The 24,704-nt window shown below is 46.8% G+C and overlaps 1 protein-coding gene across 2 annotated transcripts in view; it reads right to left on the bottom strand.

The window, feature by feature from the left end:
• SLC39A4 (solute carrier family 39 member 4) overlaps window positions 1–24,704 on the bottom strand; it is a 144,283-nt gene that overhangs the window by 28,725 nt on the left and 90,854 nt on the right. For both annotated transcript variants that reach the window (XM_083145100.1, XM_083145101.1), the window contains 5 exons: window positions 19,698–19,872; window positions 10,790–10,962; window positions 8,693–8,842; window positions 6,239–6,358; window positions 5,025–5,076 (listed from right to left, as the gene is read on the bottom strand). In XM_083145100.1, the coding sequence (XP_083001226.1) occupies window positions 5,025–5,076; window positions 6,239–6,358; window positions 8,693–8,842; window positions 10,790–10,962; window positions 19,698–19,872 (670 nt within the window). The remainder of the gene's footprint in view (window positions 1–5,024; window positions 5,077–6,238; window positions 6,359–8,692; window positions 8,843–10,789; window positions 10,963–19,697; window positions 19,873–24,704) is intronic.

Raw genomic sequence — 24,704 nt, 5'->3', positions numbered from 1 at the left:
ATGTCTTTGGCCTTCCCTAGAATATCTCACCTGTTCACAATGGACTGGACAGAAACCTCAATTCAAAAAGAAAAATGAACAGGTAAGTTCTTTGACACTTGGCTGCCATACATCCACCCCCCCCACCCCCCCTGAAAGCTGCCCTTAGAAATTCTTTCTCCAATACCACCTGGTATCTCACAGAGTCTTTGAGTAAAGACCTTCCATTCTAAAATACTTGTTGACGAATATTATATGGATGCACTGTTGTGTTTTAACCTGTTATGCTGATCACGCACAATGTACCGTCAATTATAATTGTCTGACTTTGACCAACCAGTTTTATTATTTGTCACACTTGCAATGAACTGTATTTCATTGATTTTTTTTTTTTTTCCTGTCAATAAAAAAAAAAAAAAGAGTACACACAGTGGAATAAAAACTCAAACAAAAGAAAAAGAAGAAAAACCACAGAAGCCTAAAGTACACAAGTATAGTACATCTGTCTGTGGGGGACATTCCCAGCATGGATAGTTGCTTTCCCCAAGAAATGGACATAGATTGTGCCGAGAGAAGTACAATTATACCTGCAGCTGCTCTCATTCCTCCCACCTTTTAACCAGCTCAGTGCTGGACAATAATGAATTCCCCTAAGTAATTGATCCTTGTACATGACATGAGGATTCCATTCTCCTTTTAAGTGTCTGTACAAGCTTATTACATATTGGGATGCAACTGGACAGGAGCAACTGAATTGATGATGATGTAGGACCTGGTTTATGAAAGGTCTTCAGATCCTTATCTGACTCTTGCAGGTAAGTTCTACAGATCTGTTTTGTGTTTCCTGAAAGTGCCAAACTCTTATCCCCCCTCCCCTGTGTCAGAGTGAGTTCAGAAGCCATCTCACACACGGGACACAGCCTGTCAGCCATTTTGTGCCAGTCCTAGGTCAAATTTAAGCTGAAAGAATGATTATAAGGTATACATTTTTTAATATACACAATGGGAGACATCATTTTGGGATCCGATCCTGTGATGGATCATGACAGTGGCTTTTGTAGAGGATAAATGATATCTAAGATTAGTGAAGAGGCAGTGTAATATATCTGTCATGTTTTTCAGGTACCCTCCACCTCCAACACAATGATGTACATAGACCTGAGGATGTAGGTGTGAGGAAAGATTAGAATGGAGGAGACAGGAGAGGATGGAGGTATGAGGGAGGAGTATTGTGCATGAGAGAGGAGAGGATGGAGGTGTGAGGGAAGATAAGTGTGGAGGAGGCAGGAGAGGATGGAGGTGTGAGGGAGGAGTATTGTGCATGAGAGAGGAGAAGATGGAGGTGTGAGGGAGGAGTATTGTGAAGCAGACAGGAAAGGATGGAGGTGTGAGGGAGGGAGACAGGAGAGGATGGAGGCGTGAGGGAAGATAAGTGTGGAGGAGGCAGGAGAGGATGGAGGTGTGAGGGAGAATTAGTGTGGAGGAGACAGGAAAGGATGGAGGTGTGAGGGAGGATTAGTGTGGAGGAGACAGGAAAGGATGGAGGTGTGAGGGAGGAGTATTGTGAAGCAGACAGGAGAGGATGGAGGTGTGAGGGAGGAGTATTAGGAAGCAGTCAGGAGAGGATGGAGGTGTGAGGGAGGATTAGTGTGGAGGAGACAGGAAAGGATGGAGGTGTGAGGGAGGAGTATTGTGCATGAGAGAGGAGAAGATGGAGGTGTGAGGGAGGATTAGTGTGGAGGAGGCAGGAGAGGATGGAGGTGTGAGGGAGGATTAGTGTGGAGGAGACAGGAAAGGATGGAGGTGTGAGGGAGGAGTATTGTGCATGAGAGAGGAGAAGATGGAGGTGTGAGGGAGGATTAGTGTGGAGGAGACAGGAAAGGATGGAGGTGTGAGGGAGGAGTATTGTGCATGAGAGAGGAGAAGATGGAGGTGTGAGGGAGGATTAGTGTGGAGGAGGCAGGAGAGGATGGAGGTGTGAGGGAGGAGTATTGTGAAGGAGACAGGAGAGGATGGAGGTGTGAGGGAGGATTAGTGTGGAGGAGGCAGGAGAGGATGGAGGTGTGAGGGAGGAGTATTGTGAAGCAGAGAGTAGAGGATGGAGGTGTGAGGGAGGGAGACAGGAGAGGATGGAGGTGTGAGGGAGGAGTATTGTGAAGGAGACAGGAGAGGATGGAGGTGTGCGGGAGGATTAGTGTGGAGGAGGCAGGAGAGGATGGAGGTGTGAGGGATGATTAGTGTGGAGGAGACAGGAGAGGATGGAGGTGTGAGGGAGGAGTATTGTGAAGCAGACAGGAGAGGATGGAGGTGTAAGGGAGGGAGACAGGAGAGGATGGAGGTTTGAGGGAGGAGTATTGTAAAGCAGACAGGAGAGGATGGAGGTGTAAGGGAGGGAGACAGGAGAGGATGGAGGTTTGAGGGAGGAGTATTGTGAAGGAGACAGGAGAGGATAGAGGTTTGAGGGAGGAATAGTGTGGAGGAGACAGTAGAGGATGGGGATGTGAGGGAGGAGTATTGTGACGCAGACAGGAGAGGATGGAGGTGTGAGGGATGGAGACAGGAGAGGATGGAGCTTTGAGGGAGGAGTATTGTGAAGGAGACAGGAGAGGATGGAGGTGTGAGGAAGGATTAGTGTGGAGGAGACAGGAGAGGATGGAGGTGTGAGGGAGGATTAGTGTGGAGGAGACAAGAGAGGATGGAGGTGTGAGGGAGGAATAGTGTGGAGGAGAAACGAGAGGATGGAGGTTTGAGGGAGGAGTATTGTGAAGGAGACAGGAGAGAAACATAGAAACATAGAATTTGACGGCAGATAAGAACCACTTGGCCCATCTGGTCTGCCCCTTTTTTTAAACATGTTACCTCAAACCATATTTGATCCTTATTTTTTTGTAAGGATATCAATATGCTTATCCCAAGCATGTTTAAATTGTACTACTGTATTTGCGTCTACCACCTCTGTTGGGAGGCTATTCCACTTATCTACTACTCTTCTGTGAAAAAATTCTTCCTCACATTTCCCCTGAATCTTCCTCCCTCTAGTTTCAGTGCATGTCCTCGTGTTCTGTTGCTCCTCTTCCTGTGAAGAATGTCTCCCACCTGTACCTTGTTAAAGCCCTTGATATATTTGAAAGTTTCTATCATGTCCCCCCTTTCCCTTCTCTGCTCTAAAGTATACATATTAAGATCTTTTAGTCTTTCCTGGTACGTTTTGTGATGTAGGCCATGCACCATTTTAGTTGCTCTTCTTTGTACAGTCTCTAATGTATTTATATCCTTCTGGAGATATGGCCTCCAGAACTGAACACAATACTCTAGGTGAGGTCGTACCAATGACCTATACAGTGGCATTATTACTTCTTTCTTTCTACTGCTGATACCTCTCCCTATGCAACCAAGCATCTGACTTGCCTTCTTCATAGCTTTGTTACATTAGCTACCTGCTTTTAAGTCCCCTGAAATAGTGACACCTAGATCCCTCTTTTCCTCAGTAGTTTCCATTATAGTGCCATTTATACTATATTGAGTCTTTGGATTTCTGAGACCCAAGTGCATGATTTTGCATTTTTTGGCATTAAACTGTAGTTGCCATTCTCTTGACCATTTCTCTAATCTGCCTAGATCCTCAATCATTTGTTTTACCCCTCCTGGTGTGTCTACCCTGTTGCATACCTTTTGTGTCATCTGCAAAAAGGCACATTTTACCTGGAGGTGTGATGGAGGATTAGTGTGAAGGAGACAGGAGAGGATGGAGGATTAGTGTGGAGGAGACAGGAGAGGATGGAGGTGTGAGGGAGGATTAGTGTGGAGGAGACTGGAGAGGATGGAGGTTTGAGGGAGGAGTATTGTGGAGGAGAGGATGGAGGTGTGAAGGAGGAGTATTGCGGAGGAGAGAGGAGAGGATGGAGGTGTGAGGGAGGATTAGTGTGAAGTAGACAGGAGAGGATGGAGGTGTGATGGAGGATTAGTGTGGAGGAGACAGGAGAGGATGGAGGTGTGATGGAGGATTAGTGTGAAGGAGACAGGAGAGGATGGAGGTGTGATGGAGGATTAGTGTGGAGGAGACAGGAGAGGAGGGAGGTGTGATGGAGGATTAGTGTGGAGGAGACACGAGAGGATGGAGGTGTGAGGGAGGATTAGTGTGGAGGAGACTGGAGAGGATGGAGGTGTGAGGGAGGAGTATTGTGGAGGAGAGAGGAGAGGATGGAGGTGTGAGGGAGGATTAGTGTGGAGGAGACTGGAGAGGATGGAGGTGTGAAGGAGGATTAGTGTGGAGGAGACAGGAGAAGATGGAGGTGTGAAGGAGGATTAGTGTGGAGGAGACAGGAGAGGATGGAGGTGTGATGGAGGATAAGTGTGAAGGAGACAGGAGAGGATGGAGGTGTGATGGAGGATTAGTGTGGAGGAGACAGGAGAGGATGGAGGTGTGATGGAGGATTAGTGTGGAGGAGACAGGAGAGGATGGAGGTGTAATGGAGGATTAGTGTGGAGGAGACACGAGAGGATGGAGGTGTGAGGGAGGATTAGTGTGGAAGAGACAGGAGAGGATGGAGGTGTGATGGAGGATTAGTGTGGAGGAGACAGGAGAGGATGGAGGTGTGATGGAGGATTAGTGTGGAGGAGACAGGAGAGGATGGAGTTGTGATGGAGGATTAGTGTGGAGGAGACACGAGAGGATGGAGGTGTGAGGGAGGATTAGTGTGGAGGAGACTGGAGAGGATGGAGGTGTGAGGGAGGAGTATTGTGGAGGAGAGAGGAGAGGATGGAGGTGTGAAGGAGGAGTATTGTGGAGGAGACTGGAGAGGATGGAGGTGTGAGGGAGGATTAGTGTGGAGGAGACACGAGAGGATGGAGGTGTGAGGGAGGATTAGTGTGGAGGAGACAGGAGAGGATGGAGGTGTGAGGGAGGAGTATTGTGGAGGAGAGAGGAGAGGATGGAGGTGTGAGGGAGGATTAGTGTGGAGGAGACAGGTGGCTATCATGGGGAAGCAGAGGTCATTCATTGGTTTCTATTGAATGTGAATGATTTGGATAGTAAACTAATTTACCTCGCATCTTTGCTGGTGTCTTGCTCTTCTCAGTCTCTACATCAGTGGTGACCTACAATGAGAAACAGCTGTTGTAATAATATAGTCTAATACAGAAATCCCAATGGAATATATTGCAGCCAGCTCTTAGTTCCGCTCCCACAAACACCCTGGAAATGTCACCTTCCTTCAGATACCAGCTCTTGTCATAGGGTGCTGTATTGTGATTACATAATAGATCCTTCTTGTTATAGGGGCCGATTCTAATCCATTTGGTCCCTGGCGTGTTCGCACCAGGGTCCAATGGTTCTGCCCTGCACATGTGCATGGCTTCTGTATAGGCACCTTTGCCAACTTGCACAGTCGGCATGGCACTCGCACAGGGGGTGCCGGGGAGGACGGGGGGCTGGTGGGCCATGGGAATGGCCAGTGGCCGTGATGCAGTGTGATTCACATGACACCAGCCGCCCACCCTGTCTCTTCGTCCTGGCCACGCAAATATAAATCAGTCTCCACCGACTTATTATTGAGGGTCCAGGAGAAATCATTCATGGTTGGCAGATCAGTCAGATCCGTTTGATGCTTCTCTGTGTACAAAAAATTGGCATGGGGTGTCCCCCCCCCCCCCCCACAAGTATAACCAGCTGCGTGCTCTTTAAGCCGGTCTGGTTGCAGAAATACAGGGGACAAAATGAATAGGGGATGCCTGTATTAAGAAAACCAGCACCGACTCTTAGCCAGGTCCTGGTTCCCAAAATACGGTGGACAAAATGAGTAGGCGTCCGTGCAATGCTTCAGCACAAAGCGGAGAAAAAATGAAAAATGGGTCGCATTTTCCATTCATATTTTGTATTTTTAGCTGATTCAGCCCTACGAATGCTAGCAAATTAGATGACACCATAGAAATCATGGCCATATCCAGCCGAGTTCTATCGATGGTGTATACAGTACATTAGTAAAAACAGCAAACCACCCGAATTCAGCTGATAGTAAATCAGCCGAACAGCTGATAACAGCCATATATGACCCATATTTGTATATACTGTGTGTTGGCAGCTTATGGTTGTGTACATTCTCAGTAACATCTGTGTCCTGTGGTTGTAGATGTCACACACAGTGATGTCACTCTCCGTACAGTATGATGTGCATCACTGTCATTTCCCTGCAGCGTAAGAAGTGTAACATTGTCTGACTATGACCCATATATATATATATATATAGCTGACATTCCATACCAGGTCAGCCTGAGATGCCGACTGCTTCTGCTGTTTCCTCTTTTTCTGTTCCTTGTGGTAACTCTGTAGGGATAGTCCGTGGTCACAGTGTCCGTGGCCTTCGTGCTCACCATCTTCCTCCTTGTATACACAATACAAATTATTGTAACAGACCAGTGGTCCCATGTATTAGGCAGATGTGCTAATCAGTGACTATAACTTCTCCAGCCAGGCAGATGGCGCTACACTTACTGGCCACAGCTCTTGGCTAATGATCAGCCCCCACTAGATGTCTAACACTAGGCAGAGCACACACTAGGCCTGATTCTTCGGTTTAGCAGCACATGGTGTAAAGTAGTGATGTTCTGCACGTGCCGGATGTGTGAGTCTGCTATAGTGGTCACACTACGGCATCAGACTGTCACCTCCATCCTCTCCTCAGTGACAGTGATGCCAAAAGGGGCTGGTGAGGTGGCTCCGGCCTCTGTTTCCCAAACCAGTTCCATGTTGACCAGTGCCGAGGCCAGGATCTCCGTTAGAGCAAAGAGATGTTTTGGTGATGGAGCATGGTACTGCACAGTGCCACTACTCTCAATACCGCAGGCACAGTGCAGTCTGACAATTATGTAATCTCTTAAATGTTTAAACAAATATATTTCCTGACATCAAGACTTTCCCTGCAATAGATGGTGCTGCACCAGGACACAGACCAATAGATGGCGCTGCACCAGGACACAGACCAATAGATGGCGCTGCACCAGGACACAGACCAATAGATGGCGCTGCACCAGGACACAGACCAATAGATGGCGCTGCACCAGGAAACAGACTAATAGATGGCACTGCACCAGGACACAGACCAATAGATGGCGCTGCACCAGGACACAGACCAATAGATGGCGCTGCACCAGGACACAGACCAATAGATGGCGCTGCACCAGGACACAGACCAATAGATGGCGCTGCACCAGGACACAGACCAATAGATGGCGCTGCACCAGGACACAGACTAATAGATGGCGCTGCACCAGGACACAGACCAATAGATGGCGCTGCACCAGGACACAGACCAATAGATGGCGCTGCACCAGGACACAGACCAATAGATGGCACTGCACCAGGACACAGACCAATAGATGGCGCTGCACCAGGACACAGACTAATAGATGGCGCTGCATAGGACACAGACTAATAGATGGCGCTGCACCAGGACACAGACCAATAGATGGCGCTGCACCAGGACACAGACTATTAGATGGCGCTGCACCAGGACACAGACCAATAGATGGCGCTGCACCAGGACACAGACCAATAGATGGCGCTGCACCAGGACACAGACCAATAGATGGCGCTGCACCAGGACACAGACCAATAGATGGCGCTGCACCAGGACACAGACCAATAGATGGCGCTGCACCAGGACACAGACCAATAGATGGCGCTGCACCAGGACACAGACCAATAGATGGCGCTGCACCAGGACACAGACCAATAGATGGCGCTGCACCAGGACACAGACCAATAGATGGCGCTGTACCAGGAAACAGACCAATAGATGGCGCTGCACCAGGACACAGACCAATAGATGGCGCTGCATAGGACACAGACTAATAGATGGCGCTGCACCAGGACACAGACCAATAGATGGCGCTGCACCAGGACACAGACTATTAGATGGCGCTGCACCAGGACACAGACCAATAGATGGCGCTGCACCAGTACACAGACCAATAGATGGCGCTGCATAGGACACAGACTAATAGATGGCGCTGCACCAGGACACAGACCAATAGATGGCGCTGCACCAGGACACAGACCAATAGATGGCGCTGCACCAGGACACAGACCAATAGATGGAGCTGCACCAGGACACAGACCAATAGATGGCGCTGCACCAGGACACAGACTAATAGATGGCGCTGCACCAGGACACAGACCAATAGATGGCGCTGCACCAGGACACAGACCATTAGATGGCGCTGCACCAGGACACAGACCAATAGATGGCGCTGCACCAGGACACAGACCAATAGATGGCGCTGCACCAGGACACAGACCAATAGATGGCGCTGCACCAGGACACAGACCAATAGATGGCGCTGCACCAGGACACAGACCAATAGATGGCGCTGCACCAGGACACAGACCAATAGATGGCGCTGCACCAGGACACAGACTAATAGATGGCGCTGCACCAGGACACAGACTAATAGATGGCGCTGCACCAGGACACAGACCAATAGATGGCGCTGCACCAGGACACAGACTAATAGATGGCGCTGCACCAGGACACAGACCAATAGATGGCGCTGCACCAGGACACAGACCAATAGATGGCGCTGCACCAGGACACAGACCAATAGATGGCGCTGCACCAGGACACAGAAGTTGGCTTCATCCTCTGTATGCTCTATTACACTAATGCAAACCTCTAGTATCAGTACACCCACCTGGCATGACCGTCCCACACTGTACCTGCTGTGCCAGTAGGATGCTGAAGAACTTTTCCAGCAGGAAAAAGCTGTAGAGACCCCCGAGAACAGCTAGAAGCTTCCAGATGTGGGTACGATCCTCCTCATCGTGTGAGTGCCCGTCGGTGTCACTGTGGGAATGGAGACCCAGGAACTGCAGATACAGCAAGATAATGTCTCAGGGGAATGAGCTGAATATTGACAGTGGAAGCTGAGACTACAGTAGGTGGGGTCTTCATAGAGGTGAGCAGTAGATGCTGGCAGGACCGGTGCAAGGCACCGGAGCACCCCAGGCGAGTCGGGGTAGGGGCGCCCTGGTGCCCGGGGGGGTGGGTACCTGCTGCGCCGTCTGGGGAGTGGGGGGGGGTACCTGCTGCGCTATCTGGGGAGCGGGCAGGGGTGTCCGTCCGTGCCGTGGGGTACCTGCGGCACGGACACCCCTGCCCCTCCAGCACCTAAGCTAACCCTCCATGCTGGGGGCAAGGGGTGAACTACCGCCCTCCAGTGGCCGGCGCCCTAGGCAAATGCCTAGTGCTGCCTAGTGGTGGCGCCGGCCCTGGATGCTGGTGTCACCTCCATAGATCTGCAGAGCAACTGTCCGGCCATTAGTCCTGTCTGTCAAATGGTGGCAGGCAGGTGTAAAAGTGTGTGTGTGGGTGGGGTGTGTGTGTGTGTGTGTGGGGGTGTGTGTGTGTGTGTGGTACAGAGGATGAACTCAGTTCCATATCCACCACATCCCCGTATGATGATTACAGGGGTATCGGTGACCTGCAAATGAATGATTAGTGGTATCAGTGTCCTGCAGGTGAATGTGATTAGTGGTATCAGTGTCCTGCAGGTGAATGTGATTAGTGGTATCAGTGTCCTGCAGGTGAATGTGATTATTGGTGTCAGTGTCCTGCAGGTGAATGTAATTATTGGTGTCAGTGTCCTGCAGGTGAATGACAATTAGCGGTAACTTTGACCTGCAGGTAAATTAGTGGTATCGGTGAATGACAATTGGTCCTGCAGGTGAATGATGATTAGTGGTATTGGTGACCTGCAGGTGAATGACGATCAGTGGTGTCGGTGAATCATGATTAGTGGTATCAGTGAATGACAATTGGTGGTATCAGTGTTCTGAAGGTGAATGTGATTAGTGGTATCGGTGACCTGTAGGTGAATGATGATTAGTGGTATCAGTGAATGACAATTGGTGGTATCGGTGACCTGCAGGTGAATGTGATTAGTGGTATCGGTGACCTGTAGGTGAATGAAGATTGTTGGTATCAGTGACCTGCAGGTGAATGATGATTAGTGGTATCAGTGAATGACAATTGGTGATATCAGTGACCTGCAGGTGAATTAGTGGTATCGGTGAATGACAATTGGTCCTGCAGGTGAATGATGATTAGTGGTATTGGTGACCTGCAGGTGAATGACGATCAGTGGTGTCGGTGAATCATGATTAGTGGTATCAGTGTCCTGCAGGTGAATGTGATTAGTGGTATCAGTGTCCTGCAGGTGAATGTGATTAGTGGTATCAGTGTCCTGCAGGTGAATGTGATTAGTGGTATCAGTGTCCTGCAGGTGAATGTGATTAGTGGTATCAGTGTCCTGCAGGTGAATGTGATTAGTGGTATCAGTGTCCTGCAGGTGAATGTGATTAGTGGTATCAGTGTCCTGCAGGTGAATGTGATTAGTGGTATCAGTGTCCTGCAGGTGAATGTGATTAGTGGTATCAGTGTCCTGCAGGTGAATGTGATTAGTGGTATCAGTGACCTGCAGGTGAATGAAGATTGGTGGTATCAGTGACCTGTAGGTGAATGACGATTAGGGATATCAGTGAATGACAATTGGTGGTATCAGTGACCTGCAGGTGAATGAAGATTGTTGGTATCAGTGACCTGCAGGTGAATGATGATTAGTGGTATCAGTGAATGACAATTGGTGGTATCAGTGTTCTGCAGGTGAATGTGATTAGTGGTATCGGTGACCTGTAGGTGAATGATGATTAGGGATATCAGTGAATGACAATTGGTGGTATCAGTGACCTGCAGGTGAATGAAGATTGGTGGTATCAGTGACCTGCAGGTGAATGACGATTAGGGATATCAGTTACCTGTGGAATAAGGTGCAGTATGGCGTCTCCGGTCAGAGATCCCACAGCCAGGCTGACAAAGAACTGGATGGTATATTGATATACACTGGTGCAGACTGTGCACATCAGTAGTGTAATGCCGAGCAACGAGCAAAGACACACAATCAGTGTTGCGATACTTCCGTATATGTATTCTGCAAACACAAGGAAGAAACGTTACCTCTATTGGGATTGTATCTGGGAGATTAGATGACTAAATACAGAATGAAATACCTTTATGATAGACTGTCATTCATTTATGTTAAATAAATGTGGATTAACAGCAAAGTCAAATGTGAAATAGCTAAAAAAAATGAGGGCATTCAAAGCGTTTAAACAAGATGGGCACCCAAATCATGTGCCGCATATAAAGAACGTAATAAGAAATGTAAAAATACAATCAATGTGGCATCATGTGTCTGTGGAAGTGTGCGTCTGTGTCATCATGTGTCTGTGGAAGTGTGCGTCTGTGTCATCATGTGTCTGTGGAAGTGTGCATCTGTGGCATCATGTGTCTGTGGAAGTGTGCATCTGTGGCATCACGAGTCTGTGGAAGTGTGCATCTGTGTCATCATGTGTCTGTGGAAGTGTGCATCTGTGGCATCATGTGTCTGTGGAAGTGTGCATCTGTGTCATCATGTGTCTGTGGAAGTGTGCGTCTGTGTCATCATGTGTCTGTGGAAGTGTGCATCTGTGGCATTATGTGTCTGTGGAAGTGTGCATCTGTGGCATCACGAGTCTGTGGAAGTGTGCATCTGTGTCATCATGTGTCTGTGGAAGTGTGCATCTGTGGCATCATGTGTCTGTGGAAGTGTGCATCTGTGTCATCATGAGTATTTGGAAGTGTGCAACTGTGGCATCATGTGTCTGTGGAAGTGTGCATCTGTGTCATCATGTGTCTGTGGAAGTGTGCATCTGTGTCATCATGTGTCTGTGGAAGTGTGCATCTGTGGCATCAGGTGTCTGTGGAAGTGTGCATCTGTGTCATCATGTGTCTGTGGAAGTGTGCATCTGTGTCATCATGTGCCTGTGGAAGTGTGCATCTGTGGCATCATGTGCCTGTGGAAGTGTGCATCTGTGGCATCATGAGTCTTTGGAAGTGTGCCTCTGTGTCATCATGTGTCTGTGGAAGTGTGCATCTGTGTCATCATGTGTCTGTGGAAGTGTGCCTCTGTGTCATCATGTGTCTGTGGAAGTGTGCATCTGTGGCATCATGAGTCTGTGGAAGTGTGCATCTGTGTCATCATGTGTCTGTGGAAGTGGGCATCTGTGGCATCATGTGTCTGTGGAAGTGTGCATCTGTGTCATCATGTGTCTGTGGAAGTGTGCATCTGTGTCATCATGTGTCTGTGGAAGTGTGCATCTGTGTCATCATGTGTCTGTGAAAGTGTGCATCTGTGTCATCATGTGTCTGTGGAAGTGTGCATCTGTGTCATCATGTGTCTGTGGAAGTGTGCATCTGTGTCATCATGTGTCTGTGGAAGTGTGCATCTGTGTCATCATGTGTCTGTGGAAGTGTGCATCTGTGGCATCATGTGTCTGTGGAAGTGTGCATCTGTGGCATCCTGTGTATGTGGAAGTGTGCATCTGTGTCATCATGTGTCTGTGGAAGTGTGCATCTGTGGCATCATGTGTCTGTGGAAGTGTGCATCTGTGGCATCCTGTGTATGTGGAAGTGTGCATCTGTGGCATCATGAGTCTTTGGAAGTGTGCATCTGTGGCATCATGAGTCTTTGGAAGTATGCATCTGTGTCATCATGTGTCTGTGGAAGTGTGCATCTGTGGCATTATGAGTCTTTGGAAGTGTGCATCTGTGGCATCATGAGTCTGTGGAAGTGGGCATCTGTGGAAGCATGTGTCTGTGGAAGTGTGCCTCTGTGGCATCATGAGTCTTTGGAAGTGGGCATCTGTGGAAGTGTGCCTCTGTGTCATCATGTGTCTGTGGAAGTGTGCATCTGTGTCATCATGTGTCTGTGGAAGTGTGCATCTGTGGCATCATGTGTCTGTGGAAGTGTGCATCTGTGGCATCATGAGTCTTTGGAAGTGTGCGTCTGTGGAAGTGTGCATCTGTGGCATCATGTGTCTGTGGAAGTGTGCCTCTGTGTCATCATGTGTCTGTGGAAGTGTGCCTCTGTGTCATCATGAGTCTTTGGAAGTGTGCATCTGTGGCATCATGTGTCTGTGGAAGTGTGCATATGTGGCATCATGAGTCTTTGGAAGTATGCATCTGTGGCATCATGTGTCTGTGGAAGTGTGCCTCTGTGTCATCATGTGTCTGTGGAAGTGGGCATCTGTGGCATCATGAGTTTTTGGAATTGTGCATCTGTGGAAGCATGTGTCTGTGGAAGTGTGCATCTGTGGCATCATGTGTCTGTGGAAGTGGGCATCTGTGGCATCATGTGTCTGTGGAAGTGGGCATCTGTGTCATCATGTGTCTGTGGAAGTGTGCATCTGTGTCATCATGTGTCTGTGGAAGTGTGCCTCTGTGTCATCATGTGTCTGTGGAAGTGTGCCTCTGTGTCATCATGAGTCTTTGGAAGTGTGCATCTGTGGCATCATGTGTCTGTGGAAGTGTGCCTCTGTGTCATCATGAGTCTTTGGAAGTGTGCATCTGTGGCATCATGTGTCTGTGGAAGTGTGCCTCTGTGTCATCATGTGTCTGTGGAAGTGTGCATCTGTGGCATCATGTGTCTGTGGAAGTGTGCATCTGTGTCATCATGTGTCTGTGGAAGTGTGCCTCTGTGTCATCATGAGTCTGTGGAAGTGTGCCTCTGTGTCATCATGAGTCTTTGGAAGTGTGCATCTGTGGCATCATGTGTCTGTGGAAGTGTGCATCTGTGTCATCATGTGTCTTTGGAAGTGGGCATCTGTGTCATCATGTGTCTGTGGAAGTGTGCCTCTGTGTCATCATGAGTCTTTGGAAGTCTGCATCTGTGGAAGCATGTGTCTGTGGAAGTGTGCCTCTGTGTCATCATGTGTCTGTGGAAGTATGCATCTGTGGCATCATATGTCTGTGGCATCCTGTGTATGTGGAAGCATGTGTCTGTGGAAGTGGGCATCTGTGGCATAGTGTGTCTGGAAGTATACAGCTTGGTGAAGGATCTGGTACCTCTGACCCACTCGAAGAGTTCCGTTATGAATTTAAGTGGATAACTATTTTTTACCGTGATCTCATTTAACCCCTCTGTAGTCTATGCAAGGGCTGGGAAGTTGTTCATTTTTTGGGTTATATTTAATACCTCAGCAACGTGTTGTGTGGACATACTTATTCTCTGATTTAATAGGCAGAAACACTCCAAAACCAGCAATATCGATTTGGGCAGATACATTTACTATACTTTGCTGCCCTAACATTACACATTATATATTGTTTGGCAGATTTTTGACAAGTTCTGATCTATAAGCATACACAACGAGATACTTGGTCAGAATTGTCTGCTTCCCCTCATTTGGTGTATATATTGATAACTAACGACACACATTGGTGTCGACATACAAATTACGCCTTGCTGCATGGCTTCCATTATCATGTTCTGATTAAGAAGCCTACACTACACTGCAAGACATTGGGTCAGATTTGCCACCTCTTTTTAGTGGTGCATTTACTGCCAACCTAACTACACACATTGGTGTCGACAGACTAATTATATCCTGCTGCACAGCTGTTATCAGTTAAGCCTGTGCAGCAAGAGACTTGTCTTAATGTTTTGGTTGTCGCAGCCTGATTTAAACATACACACACACTGAATCTATCCAATTTGAACTTTCTGTTTGTCTTAAATATCATTATTTTTCTCTTATTCCGTGGAGGAGAGACTTTCTGGTGGCACATTTCCGCCCTGCAATGCTTTGGTATCAGGGTGGACCTAACACCACTTACAGAAGTGTCCTCTTTTCATTTGCCTTTTTTCCATCAGTGCATCAATCTCTTCTCTCACCCTCTGTCCGCTCCTGTTTGTGAAGACATTGGGCAGCAGAAAGAATTGAATCTAACTCACTGTACTTCCGCTTTTCCAATCTTTAAGGATACCTGACATGTTAATATTGTATGCATCTTGCTTATGTACCATCTGACTACCTTTTTCTAGCTAAATTTACCTAGCTAAATAATTTCTATCTAGAAAATCTTTTTTGAAACACAAGATGTTCTAGCAGTACAGACTTATCACAGACTCTGGACGTGTCGTCAGCTTGGCCTATTAAGGACCCTAATAAATCATATATCAACAATATATGATTGTTTAATAACACCACCAACTGCCACTGTGTCGATAATAATACATGGTAAACTGCCATTGTGTCGACAAAAATACATAGTAAATTTCAGTGGCCATTCTTTGTTTTTGTGGGGCAGATGTATTAAGCCTGGTGAAGAGATAAACTGGAGATAAAGTGGAAGGAGATAATGCACCAGCCAATGGCCCTTATTCTGATTGACGCGGACTTTACCGCGTACTTACGGATCGCGTCTTTACGGCGTCTGCGCATGCGTGGAGAACGCTACGCGCATGTGCCACGCCTTGACTCGGTACCAGTTCGGCCAAATCCCGTCCAAAACTGTTCACCGCTATCAGTCGGGAAATAGGGGCGTATTATGGGCGTCATGCGGAATGACACATGGGCGTAGTTTCAAAGTGGGCAAAACGGGGCGGAAACATGGGCGGACACGGGGGAGTACACTTATGTTGGGGGGCGTACATTCGGAAACCACTCCGAATGCACGCGAGCAAAAAGGGCAGAAATGTGCGGTGTCCACAAGTGTACTATTGCTTTGCGGACACCACTCGTTCATGCGGTAGGCGAACGTACGCCTAATGACTACAACCATTAACACCTGAACCCAATAGAATCTACTCCTTTACTCATTACTCACTAATAGGCCGCTTGTCAGTGCTTTAATTGAAACCATTGCTGCTTCAAGGAAACCTTAGTAATCCCCCACATATGCTGTACTTGTCCCACACTTAAAAACTGCTAACAATGGACATGACTGAATCTTAATACTATCAATACACATGTGTATTAGACATGTACTCATGAAACCACACACATTGATTCCAATTCCAAATAAGCTGTTTTTTATGAGGATAGGTAATTGAATAAGTGGGTCATGTGATGTATTGCAGAAGATACTTCATAGTGGGTTGTTTGGCGTAAATACTCCGCTTACGGGCGGTAGCACCGCTTGGCTCCCGTTCGGATGCGGTATTTCCGAGCATACTCTGTAATACTCTGTAATACCGTGCAGAATCGGAGTGTTTCTCCCGCACACGCATGGTTTGTATGTCGTCCGTAAACACGCCCTGTTCTTAAAGAGTGAGTCCGTCCGAATGCGGAGGACACGTGGGCGTTTCTACGGACGATGGCCGCATGCGGCAAAACACCGTGGCGTGCGGACCGCTCCGTAAGAATGCGGGAATATCCGCACCGATCAGAATAAGGGCCAATAAGATCCCAACTGTCATATTTCAAACACAGCTGATTGGCTGGTGCGTTATCTCTTCCATGTTATCTCCAGTTTATCTCTTCTCCAGGCTTAATACATCTGCCCCTGTTTCACTAAAAGTATTTTGTTACTCATTTAACTCTTCATGGCAAACTATGCAACACATGTAATTACAGAGTTATCACTATTTTAAAATAATTGGAAATAAAAGTTAAGTTTTATCTTACTCATTAAACACTATCTTCATTCATTCAAAAGTGTGCCTCCAAAAAGGAATCCTTTCTGCGAACGGCGGCCCACTATCTATCTACTTGATTCCTGGGGGCACCTCCAACACTAAATATTTGTTGTATGTGTACAAGCATATTATTTTGTAAGTTGGTTCTATGATTTTCATTAAATCAATTTTTGTCCTGTGCAGGATACTATTCCTATTTGCTATGTACTTGGATATAGCCTGGATCTCGGGGGCCAGACAGTGATTAAGTTCGGCCCAAAGGGGTTTTACGAGGAAGTAAGCCTATGGGACAGTCCCTCTTAAGATGAGGGGTTAACTGATCAGCAGCTTTCTCACTGAAAACATCCTGACATTGCTGGGGTAACCCTGGAAGGATTGGAACTTCAGAAGAATGGAGTGGGACCACCTTGGTCACACAATGTTCTTGGCAATAGTCACTCCATTTCTCAATCTGGAGCATCACCCAGTTGATCCTTGGATTGTGTACATGGAGCCAAGGCATACCCAATACAATGCTGTAGGAAGTATTGGGCACCACCAGGAACTCCAAAGTTTCTTTGTTAGGAACCCTAATATGAAAGGTACAATGAGTCACATCACTGCCGATAATTTTACTTCCATCCACTGCTGTTAAGTAAAAGTGAGAGTCTAGAGGGACTACTGGTAGCTTGAATTTCTTTGCCACCTCCAAGGCGATAAAGTTACCGGCTGCTCCTCAGTCTATCAGAGCAGAGAAGACCTGGGGACTGGACTGGGACTGGATAGTCACGGACAAACCAAATCATGTACTGGAGAAGATTTGGCAATCTAACGTAACCTGGCTCCTCCTTGACAGGTTAGGCTTTGGTGTTTCCCGGCCACTAGGGAGAGGATTGACGGTAATGACTGGGAGCCACACAATAGAGGCAGAGATTACTTTGTTGTCTCCTGGCAGTCTTTCTGTGTCAGTCAGGATCTACCTATAGGTTCTTCCAGGGAAGATGACACCAGGCATTACAGAGACTGGGACACGGAGGGCAATTAGGCCTTGGGAGGCCCTTTTTTAATCTTCCCTAAATTACATACTCAGAGACGCAGATCCATTTTGATACACAAGTAGATCAAGTCTTCCAGCTCGTCAGGTAAATCACAGGTTGCTAGGGCATCCTTTATGGATTCTGAGACACACAACCAAAAGGCTGCTGATAACGCTTCATTGTTCCACAGGAGTTCAGATGCCAGGCTCTGGAACTGAATGACATAGTGTCCCATAGTCCGGGATCCCTGCTTTATACAGAAGATTTCCATAGCGGCAGAAGCAGGACGACCTGGCTCATCAAATTTTTTTCGGAAGGAAGCAATGAAGAGATTGTAATCGGCCAGGAGCAGATCAGACCTCTCCCACAAGGGAGAAACCCACTATAGGGCAGCACCGGTCAGCAACAAGATGATGTACAGTATGTCCCTTTGGTTTGGGGTGTTGGAAAGTTCTGAGACAGCAACTCACACTGGACTTTACACTGGTTGATGAAACCCCGGCAATACTTGGGATTTCCATCATACTTCTGGGGAGTATTCTGCAGTTATTTCTTGATCTTGCCTTGTTTGCATGTTCAAGCCCTGTTTGGATGAGAGTGCACCCCAGGGTTCTATTTACCCTTATGTGGTTAGTTCCTGTGTTTGCTATGTCTTGTGTGTGGTTTGCTGTGTATTCATGTGGTGTAATATTGTGTCTTTGCGTGCCTGCGATGCATTTGCTTATTTGATTTGGTCTTCTCCAGTGTTGTCTCAGGAGTCTATAGCTAGTGCCAACCCCAGCTAGGCCCTGTTAGCCAGTTTTACCTTTAGGTCTTCCCCACAGAATCATCAGTACTTTGTCCATCATAAGGCCTGGTTGCACTAGAGTTGGGGCGGACATAATTCGCCCCTTCAAACATGGCGATCATAGGTGAAGCCCTAGCATTCGCAGAGACTGATCATTCTTTGGGGCAGACCAACAGAGTTAGTGTAGGACTCGCTGTGGCTGTCCTAAACAGTTACCACAGCTGCTGGGTTAACACCCGAAACCATAACACATGTTTGGTTTACATTGGCTTTGAGTATTTGTTTTTGAGTGCCTCCCACCAGCTGGACTTTTTGTATTAATTTATTGGGATAGGCACCTACATTTATCTCCCCCTCTGCCGTTACCCATTGTCCATTGGTCCTTTAACCTGAGCCCCTTATGAGCACTTGCCCATTAGAGCTTTCAGATTATCAGCCTGTTGTACATTCTAGATCCCACAAGACATCAGGTTTTTATGTTCTCTCCCAAATAATTTTTCCCTACAATCTACATGCAAGGCTTCACTGCTAATATTGCCACTTGCTGTTATCTGCTATGTTAGTGACTCTATCGACTGTTTATACTGCCTTTACTCTGTGTTTTGACAGTGTAATATTCTACTGTGCAGTTTGCGGCCAGTAATGACAAGAGGAAGAGGGCCCCCCTGTCTAAAGTGACCAGAGGGCTTACTCTAGCCCTGCTGTCCCCACATGAGGAACTGTCCCCACATGAGATCCTGTACCCACATACAGATGTGGGGTTTACAGTCTGAGTATTTAGTCATTGCTACAGTAGGTTGATAAAGTGACAATATTGGGACACATTAGTCTGAGGTCCATTCCTGGCATGAATACCTCTGTACCTGTGACTAGCTATGGCCCCTGCTGAAATCTCTCTGGGAATGGCTGTGGCCCCTGCTGGGATCTGTCTGAGACTAGCTGTGGCCCCTGCCATGCTCTGACTGAGACTAGCTGTGGCCCCTGCCAGGCTCTGACTGGGACTAGCTGTGGCTCCTGTGGAGATCTTTCTGGTAGTACAGTAGCTGTTGCCTCTTCCCAGGATCGGTCTGGGACTAGCTATGGCCCCTGCTGGGCTCTGTCGGAGACTAGCTGTGTCCCCTTCCCAGGATCTGTCTTGGACTAGCTATGGCCCCTGCTGGACTCTGTCTGGGACTAGCTGTGGCCCCTGCTGGGCTATGTCTGGGACTAGCTGTGGCCCCGCCAGGATCTGTCTGGGACTAGCTGTTGCCTCTTCCCAGGATCTGTCTGGAACTAGCTGTGGCCCCTGCTGGGCTCTGTCTGGGACTAGCTGTGTCCCCTTCCCAGGATCTGTCTTGGACTAGCTATGGCCTCTGTTGGGCTCTTTTTGTGACTAACTGTGGACTCTGTGAACACAAACTTACTCTCTGCCAGAGTGAGCTGGCCCTCACTGCTCCCATGCTGGTGGCTCTTGGGACAGGCCCCAGTGAGCTGCTGCTGAATCAGGCTGGTGCTGATGTCTGAGAACTTCTCCAGGAGGATGCCTTCTTCCATGTTCACCCCATGTACGGCCATGATCTCTCGGGGGCTGAAGCAAGTCTTGAGGGAAACACAATGTGATTACACACTGACTGATGCAATAACATAAATGTTACTTCCACCCTCGTATCTTTGGACTTTCCCCATGAAATAGGCTCATATACCGTGGAGGCCATTTACCCTGTTCCACCTCTCAGATGTCTCCATCCCTCCATCTCTACTTATCACATCTAATATCCCATCCAAAACAGTGAAGCCTCAGCATATAACTGGGCACACAAGTGAAGGTGACCGGCCACCTTCATAGAGGAACCCCTGCCACCCACCAGCTCCTCTTCTTACCCTAATATGTGTCACATTTCTACATGCACGTTGCATTAAATCAGGTGCATGGTGTCTCCATGTTCATCAGGTGGTGATAATAAATCATCTCCCTGGACAGGCGCTGAATGTACACTGCCATGTTGGGGTGCAATGAGGTGCCAGCCCTTTGTTTTGAGTCTATGGGCAGTAACACCCTCTTCTACATTTACTGTACCTTGCAGGTCAATATGTAGGATAATACTGTATGTAAGCAGAGATTGGGACCAATATAAGCTGGGACAGGATATCACAATCAGTGGAGACTTATCACAGCTTGGAAAGAGATAAAGTACTATCCAATCAGCTCCTAGGTTATGTTTGAAACATAGCCTGTAATGTGACAGTTAGGGGCTGATTGGGTCCCCACTGCTGGAAATGCTTGGCCAATGCTACACAACAACGCTGCTCCTAGGGTAATGCTTAGTAAAACACAGTGACCCAACTAGAGAATGACTATCTATAAGTGACCCCACTGGTGAGTGACTATCTATAAGTGACCCCACTGGTGAGTGACTATCTATAAGTGACCCCACTGGTGAGTGACTATCTATAAGTGACCCCACAGGTGAGTGACTATCTATAAGTGACCCCACTGGTGAGTGACTATCTGTAAGTGACCCCACTGGTGAGTGACTATCTATAAGTGACCCCACTGGTGAGTGACTATCTATAAGTGACCCCACTGGTGAGTGACTATCTATAAGTGACCCCACTGGTGAGTGACTATCTATAGGTGACCCCACTGGTGAGTGACTATCTATAGGTGACCCCACTGGTGAGTGACTATCTATAAGTGACCCCACTGGTGAGTGACTATCTGTAAGTGACCCCACTGGTGAGTGACTATCTATAAGTGACCCCACTGGTGAGTGACTATCTATAGGTGACCCCACTGGTGAGTGACTATCTGTAAGTGACCCCACTGGTGAGTGACTATCTATAAGTGACCCCACTGGTGAGTGACTATCTATAAGTGACCCCACTGGTGAGTGACTATCTATAAGTGACCCCACTGGTGAGTGACTATCTATAAGTGACCCCACTGGTGAGTGACTATCTATAAGTGACCCCACTGGTGAGTGACTATCTATAAGTGACCCCACTGGTGAGTGACTATCTATAAGTGACCCCACTGGTGAGTGACTATCTATAAGTGACCCCACTGGTGAGTGACTATCTATAAGTGACCCTGATGGTAAATGACTATAAGTGACCCCATTAGTGAATGCATATCTATAAGTGACCCCACTAGTGAATGACTATAAGTGACCCGACAATCTATAAGTGAACCCATTAGTGAATGACTATCTATAAGTGACCCCAGTAGGGTACGCACACTTTCTATGCAAACTAATTGATTTTGACAGCTACCATGCCCCTTTCCACACCCCCTTTTATACCCTTTTGATAGTCAGTTGATATAAAACTCATAGAATTTTATATCAAGTTTATATCAAAAGATAATTGAATATAATGTCGCGCACCCCCATGCAGCATATCAAAGAAGTGTATTATACTGTAATAAAACCGGGGAGTTTTTGCGGTATTGATAAATATTATAAAGCTTTAAAAAATAAATTTAAAAGAACCGACGTAAGAAAATGGTTACAAGAGCAAGACGCGTACACATTGCACAAACCGGCTAGATAAAATTGGCAATGCGATTCTGTATATCCAAATATAAGGATATATGTCAGAAAGGTTTCTCTACGGTGAGGCTACAACAGGCCGTTTTACCCAAACTTCAAAGCATACCAAAAAACTATAATAAGATTTACAAAGTGGAAAAGATTAAAAAAACTAAGATGGTTAGAGCTCAGAAATATGCATTAGTTAAGTGGAACGGACACCTCGCACAATGTAACAGCTGGATCCCCGCATCGGAGATAAAGGACATATAAACAAAGAGGAAGATGCATGACAAACCATTCTACATAACATTACCGAGTAACGCCTCAGCCGATACGTTTCCACAAAATAAGATTTCTGACTATACAATAAAACTGGCTATGGGAAGTAGCTCTTACCCAATTCCCCACACCTCGAATACAATTGATGTATGTATTCCTATGGAATGCCGTTCCACGCACAATAAGACTCTCCACTAGCCTCCAAACTTTCAAGTGTTCCCTGAAAACTCACCTCTTCAGGCAAGCCTATCATATTTAAGTTCTACACGCATAACCCTCTGAGGCACTTATGTATTATATAGCTTCCCTTCTGGACTTGTGACTAGAGATGTGCGGACTCGGATTCCGGAGATCCAAGCCCCCACGAACGTCATCGATCCCAGCATGGTTCCGAGCAGCGCTCAGAGATTCCCCCCTGACTCGGGTCTGGCCGCACGGGCAAAATGTCATCGCCCGATGCCGGATTTTGCGAGGCTTTAAATAGCGGCTCCTGCGCCCACCATCTTTACTCCAGTCTAGTAGCGGGTTGTGAGAGGGTGTGTTGGTGCTGCTGCTGCTGGGGCTTAAACTTGAGCTTGATCTTGACCTTAAACGCAATACTTTATTTGCTGGGGCTGTCTCCCTCAGTGCTGCTGTGTACTCTGTTCTCTCTGCTTAGGGTGGGATCACCCTAGCAAGGAGGAGAGTCGGCTCTAACTGTGTACTTATAGTACTACTGTCTCCTCTGTGCTGGGGCCTACCTCTGGTGTGCTGTACCTAATATATATATATATATATATATATCCATCCAAAAGATGCCGGCACTCGAGTGTACATATATCATAGACCCAGGTGCCAGTAATAGTATTACACAGTCCAAAGTCCCACCAGGTAGGACAATAACGGCACTCAAAGGGATTTTGCAGAGTGAAAAAACTGTATTAAAATACAGACATGTACAAAACAGTGGGTAACGTGCAACTCTCTGATATCGAGGTATACTCCAAGTTGAGATGTAACCCTACCAAACAGTACCAGACGGAGCTTAAAACACTACTTTCTGGAGCTGTAAAGGATGGCAAGCTGTCCAATAAAGTCTTCAACGCTACATTCTCTGATTGGTCAAAAGTTCCGGTTCTATACTCTGTGCCAAAGGTACATAAAGACCGCGAACGACCACCCAGGAGGCCCATAATTGCGGCCTGTGACTCACTTTACCAACCAGTTGCCCAATTGTTGGACTTTTTGCTCCAGCCATTATTGCCGCTAAAGAAATCCTTCCTTAACCCCTTCCTGACACAGCATGTTTTTGCCTTCCTGACAGAGCCCTTTTTTTCAAATCTGACATGTATCACTTAAGTGAGGATAACTTTTTTTTGCTTTTACTTATCCCAGTGATTTTGAGATTGTTTTTTCGTGACACATTGTACTTCAAGTTAGTGGTAAATTTTCGTCGATACAGTCTGTGTTTTTTTGTGAAAAATACCAAAATGTCAGAAAAAAATGGAAAATTTAGCAATTTGCAAAATGTTAAATTTTCTGCTTGTGAGACAAATAATCATACCACTCAAAATAGTTAATAACTAACATAGACCATATGTCTACTTTATGTTTCCATCATTATTTCAACTTCCTTTTAATTTTTTTGGACACTAGGAGGCTTACAATATGAATAGCAAATTTTCAAATTTTCAAGAAAATTTCAAACACTGATTTTTTTAGGGACCAGTTCAGTTCTGATGTGACTTTGAGGGACTTGTATGTGAGACACCCCCATAAATGATGCCATTTCAAAAACTGCACCCCTCACAGTATTCAAAACAGCATTTTGGAAGTTTGTTAACCCTTTAGGTGTTTCACAGGAATTAAAACAATGTGTAGGTGAAATTTCAAAATTTCATTTTTTTTGCAGATTTGCAATTTTAATACATTTTTCTAAGGAACACAGTACATTTTACTAGAGAAATGTGACTAAAAATTGATTCCCCCAATTCTTTTGTTTTCATAAATATCCTATAGGTGGCCCTAGTGTGCACGTTGACCAAACCACAGGCTTCATAATAGAGGGAGCACCTACTTGATTTTGGAGCCTCCTTTTTATGAGATTATTTTTTAGGCACCATGTAGGTTTCTAGGCACCATAAGATGCTAAAAGTTAGGAACCCCCCCACAAGTGACCCCATTTTGCAAACTACACCCCTCAGGGAATTCATCTAGGGGTATAGTGTACATTTCAAACCCCCAGGGGTTTCACCAATTGTGGTACAACTGGGCAGTGAAAATGAAAAATTAATTTTTTTACACAAAAATGCAGTTCTGGCTCCAAATTTGTCATTTTCACAAGGAATGAAGGAGACAAAGCACCCCAAAATCTGTGCCCCAATTTCTCCCGAGTACGGCAATGCCTCACATGTGACCAAAAAATACCAGTTGGGTGCATGGCAGGACTCAGAAGGGAAGGAGTGATTTTGGGATTTTGCAGCTCAGATTCTGGTGGAATGTTGGTGGGTGCTATGTCGCATTAGCAAGACCCCCGAAGCACCAATACAGTGGAACCCCCCCACAAGTGACCCCATTTTGCAAACTACACCCCTCAGGGAATTCATCTAGGGGTATAGTGTACATTTCAAACCCCCAGGG

Source organism: Crinia signifera, chromosome 5, assembly GCF_055691185.1.
Source record: "Crinia signifera chromosome 5, ASM5569118v1, whole genome shotgun sequence".
NCBI lineage: Eukaryota > Metazoa > Chordata > Amphibia > Anura > Myobatrachidae > Crinia > Crinia signifera.
The sequence above is the reverse complement of the archived record's forward strand: the minus strand, read 5'-3'. Positions and strand labels throughout refer to the sequence as shown.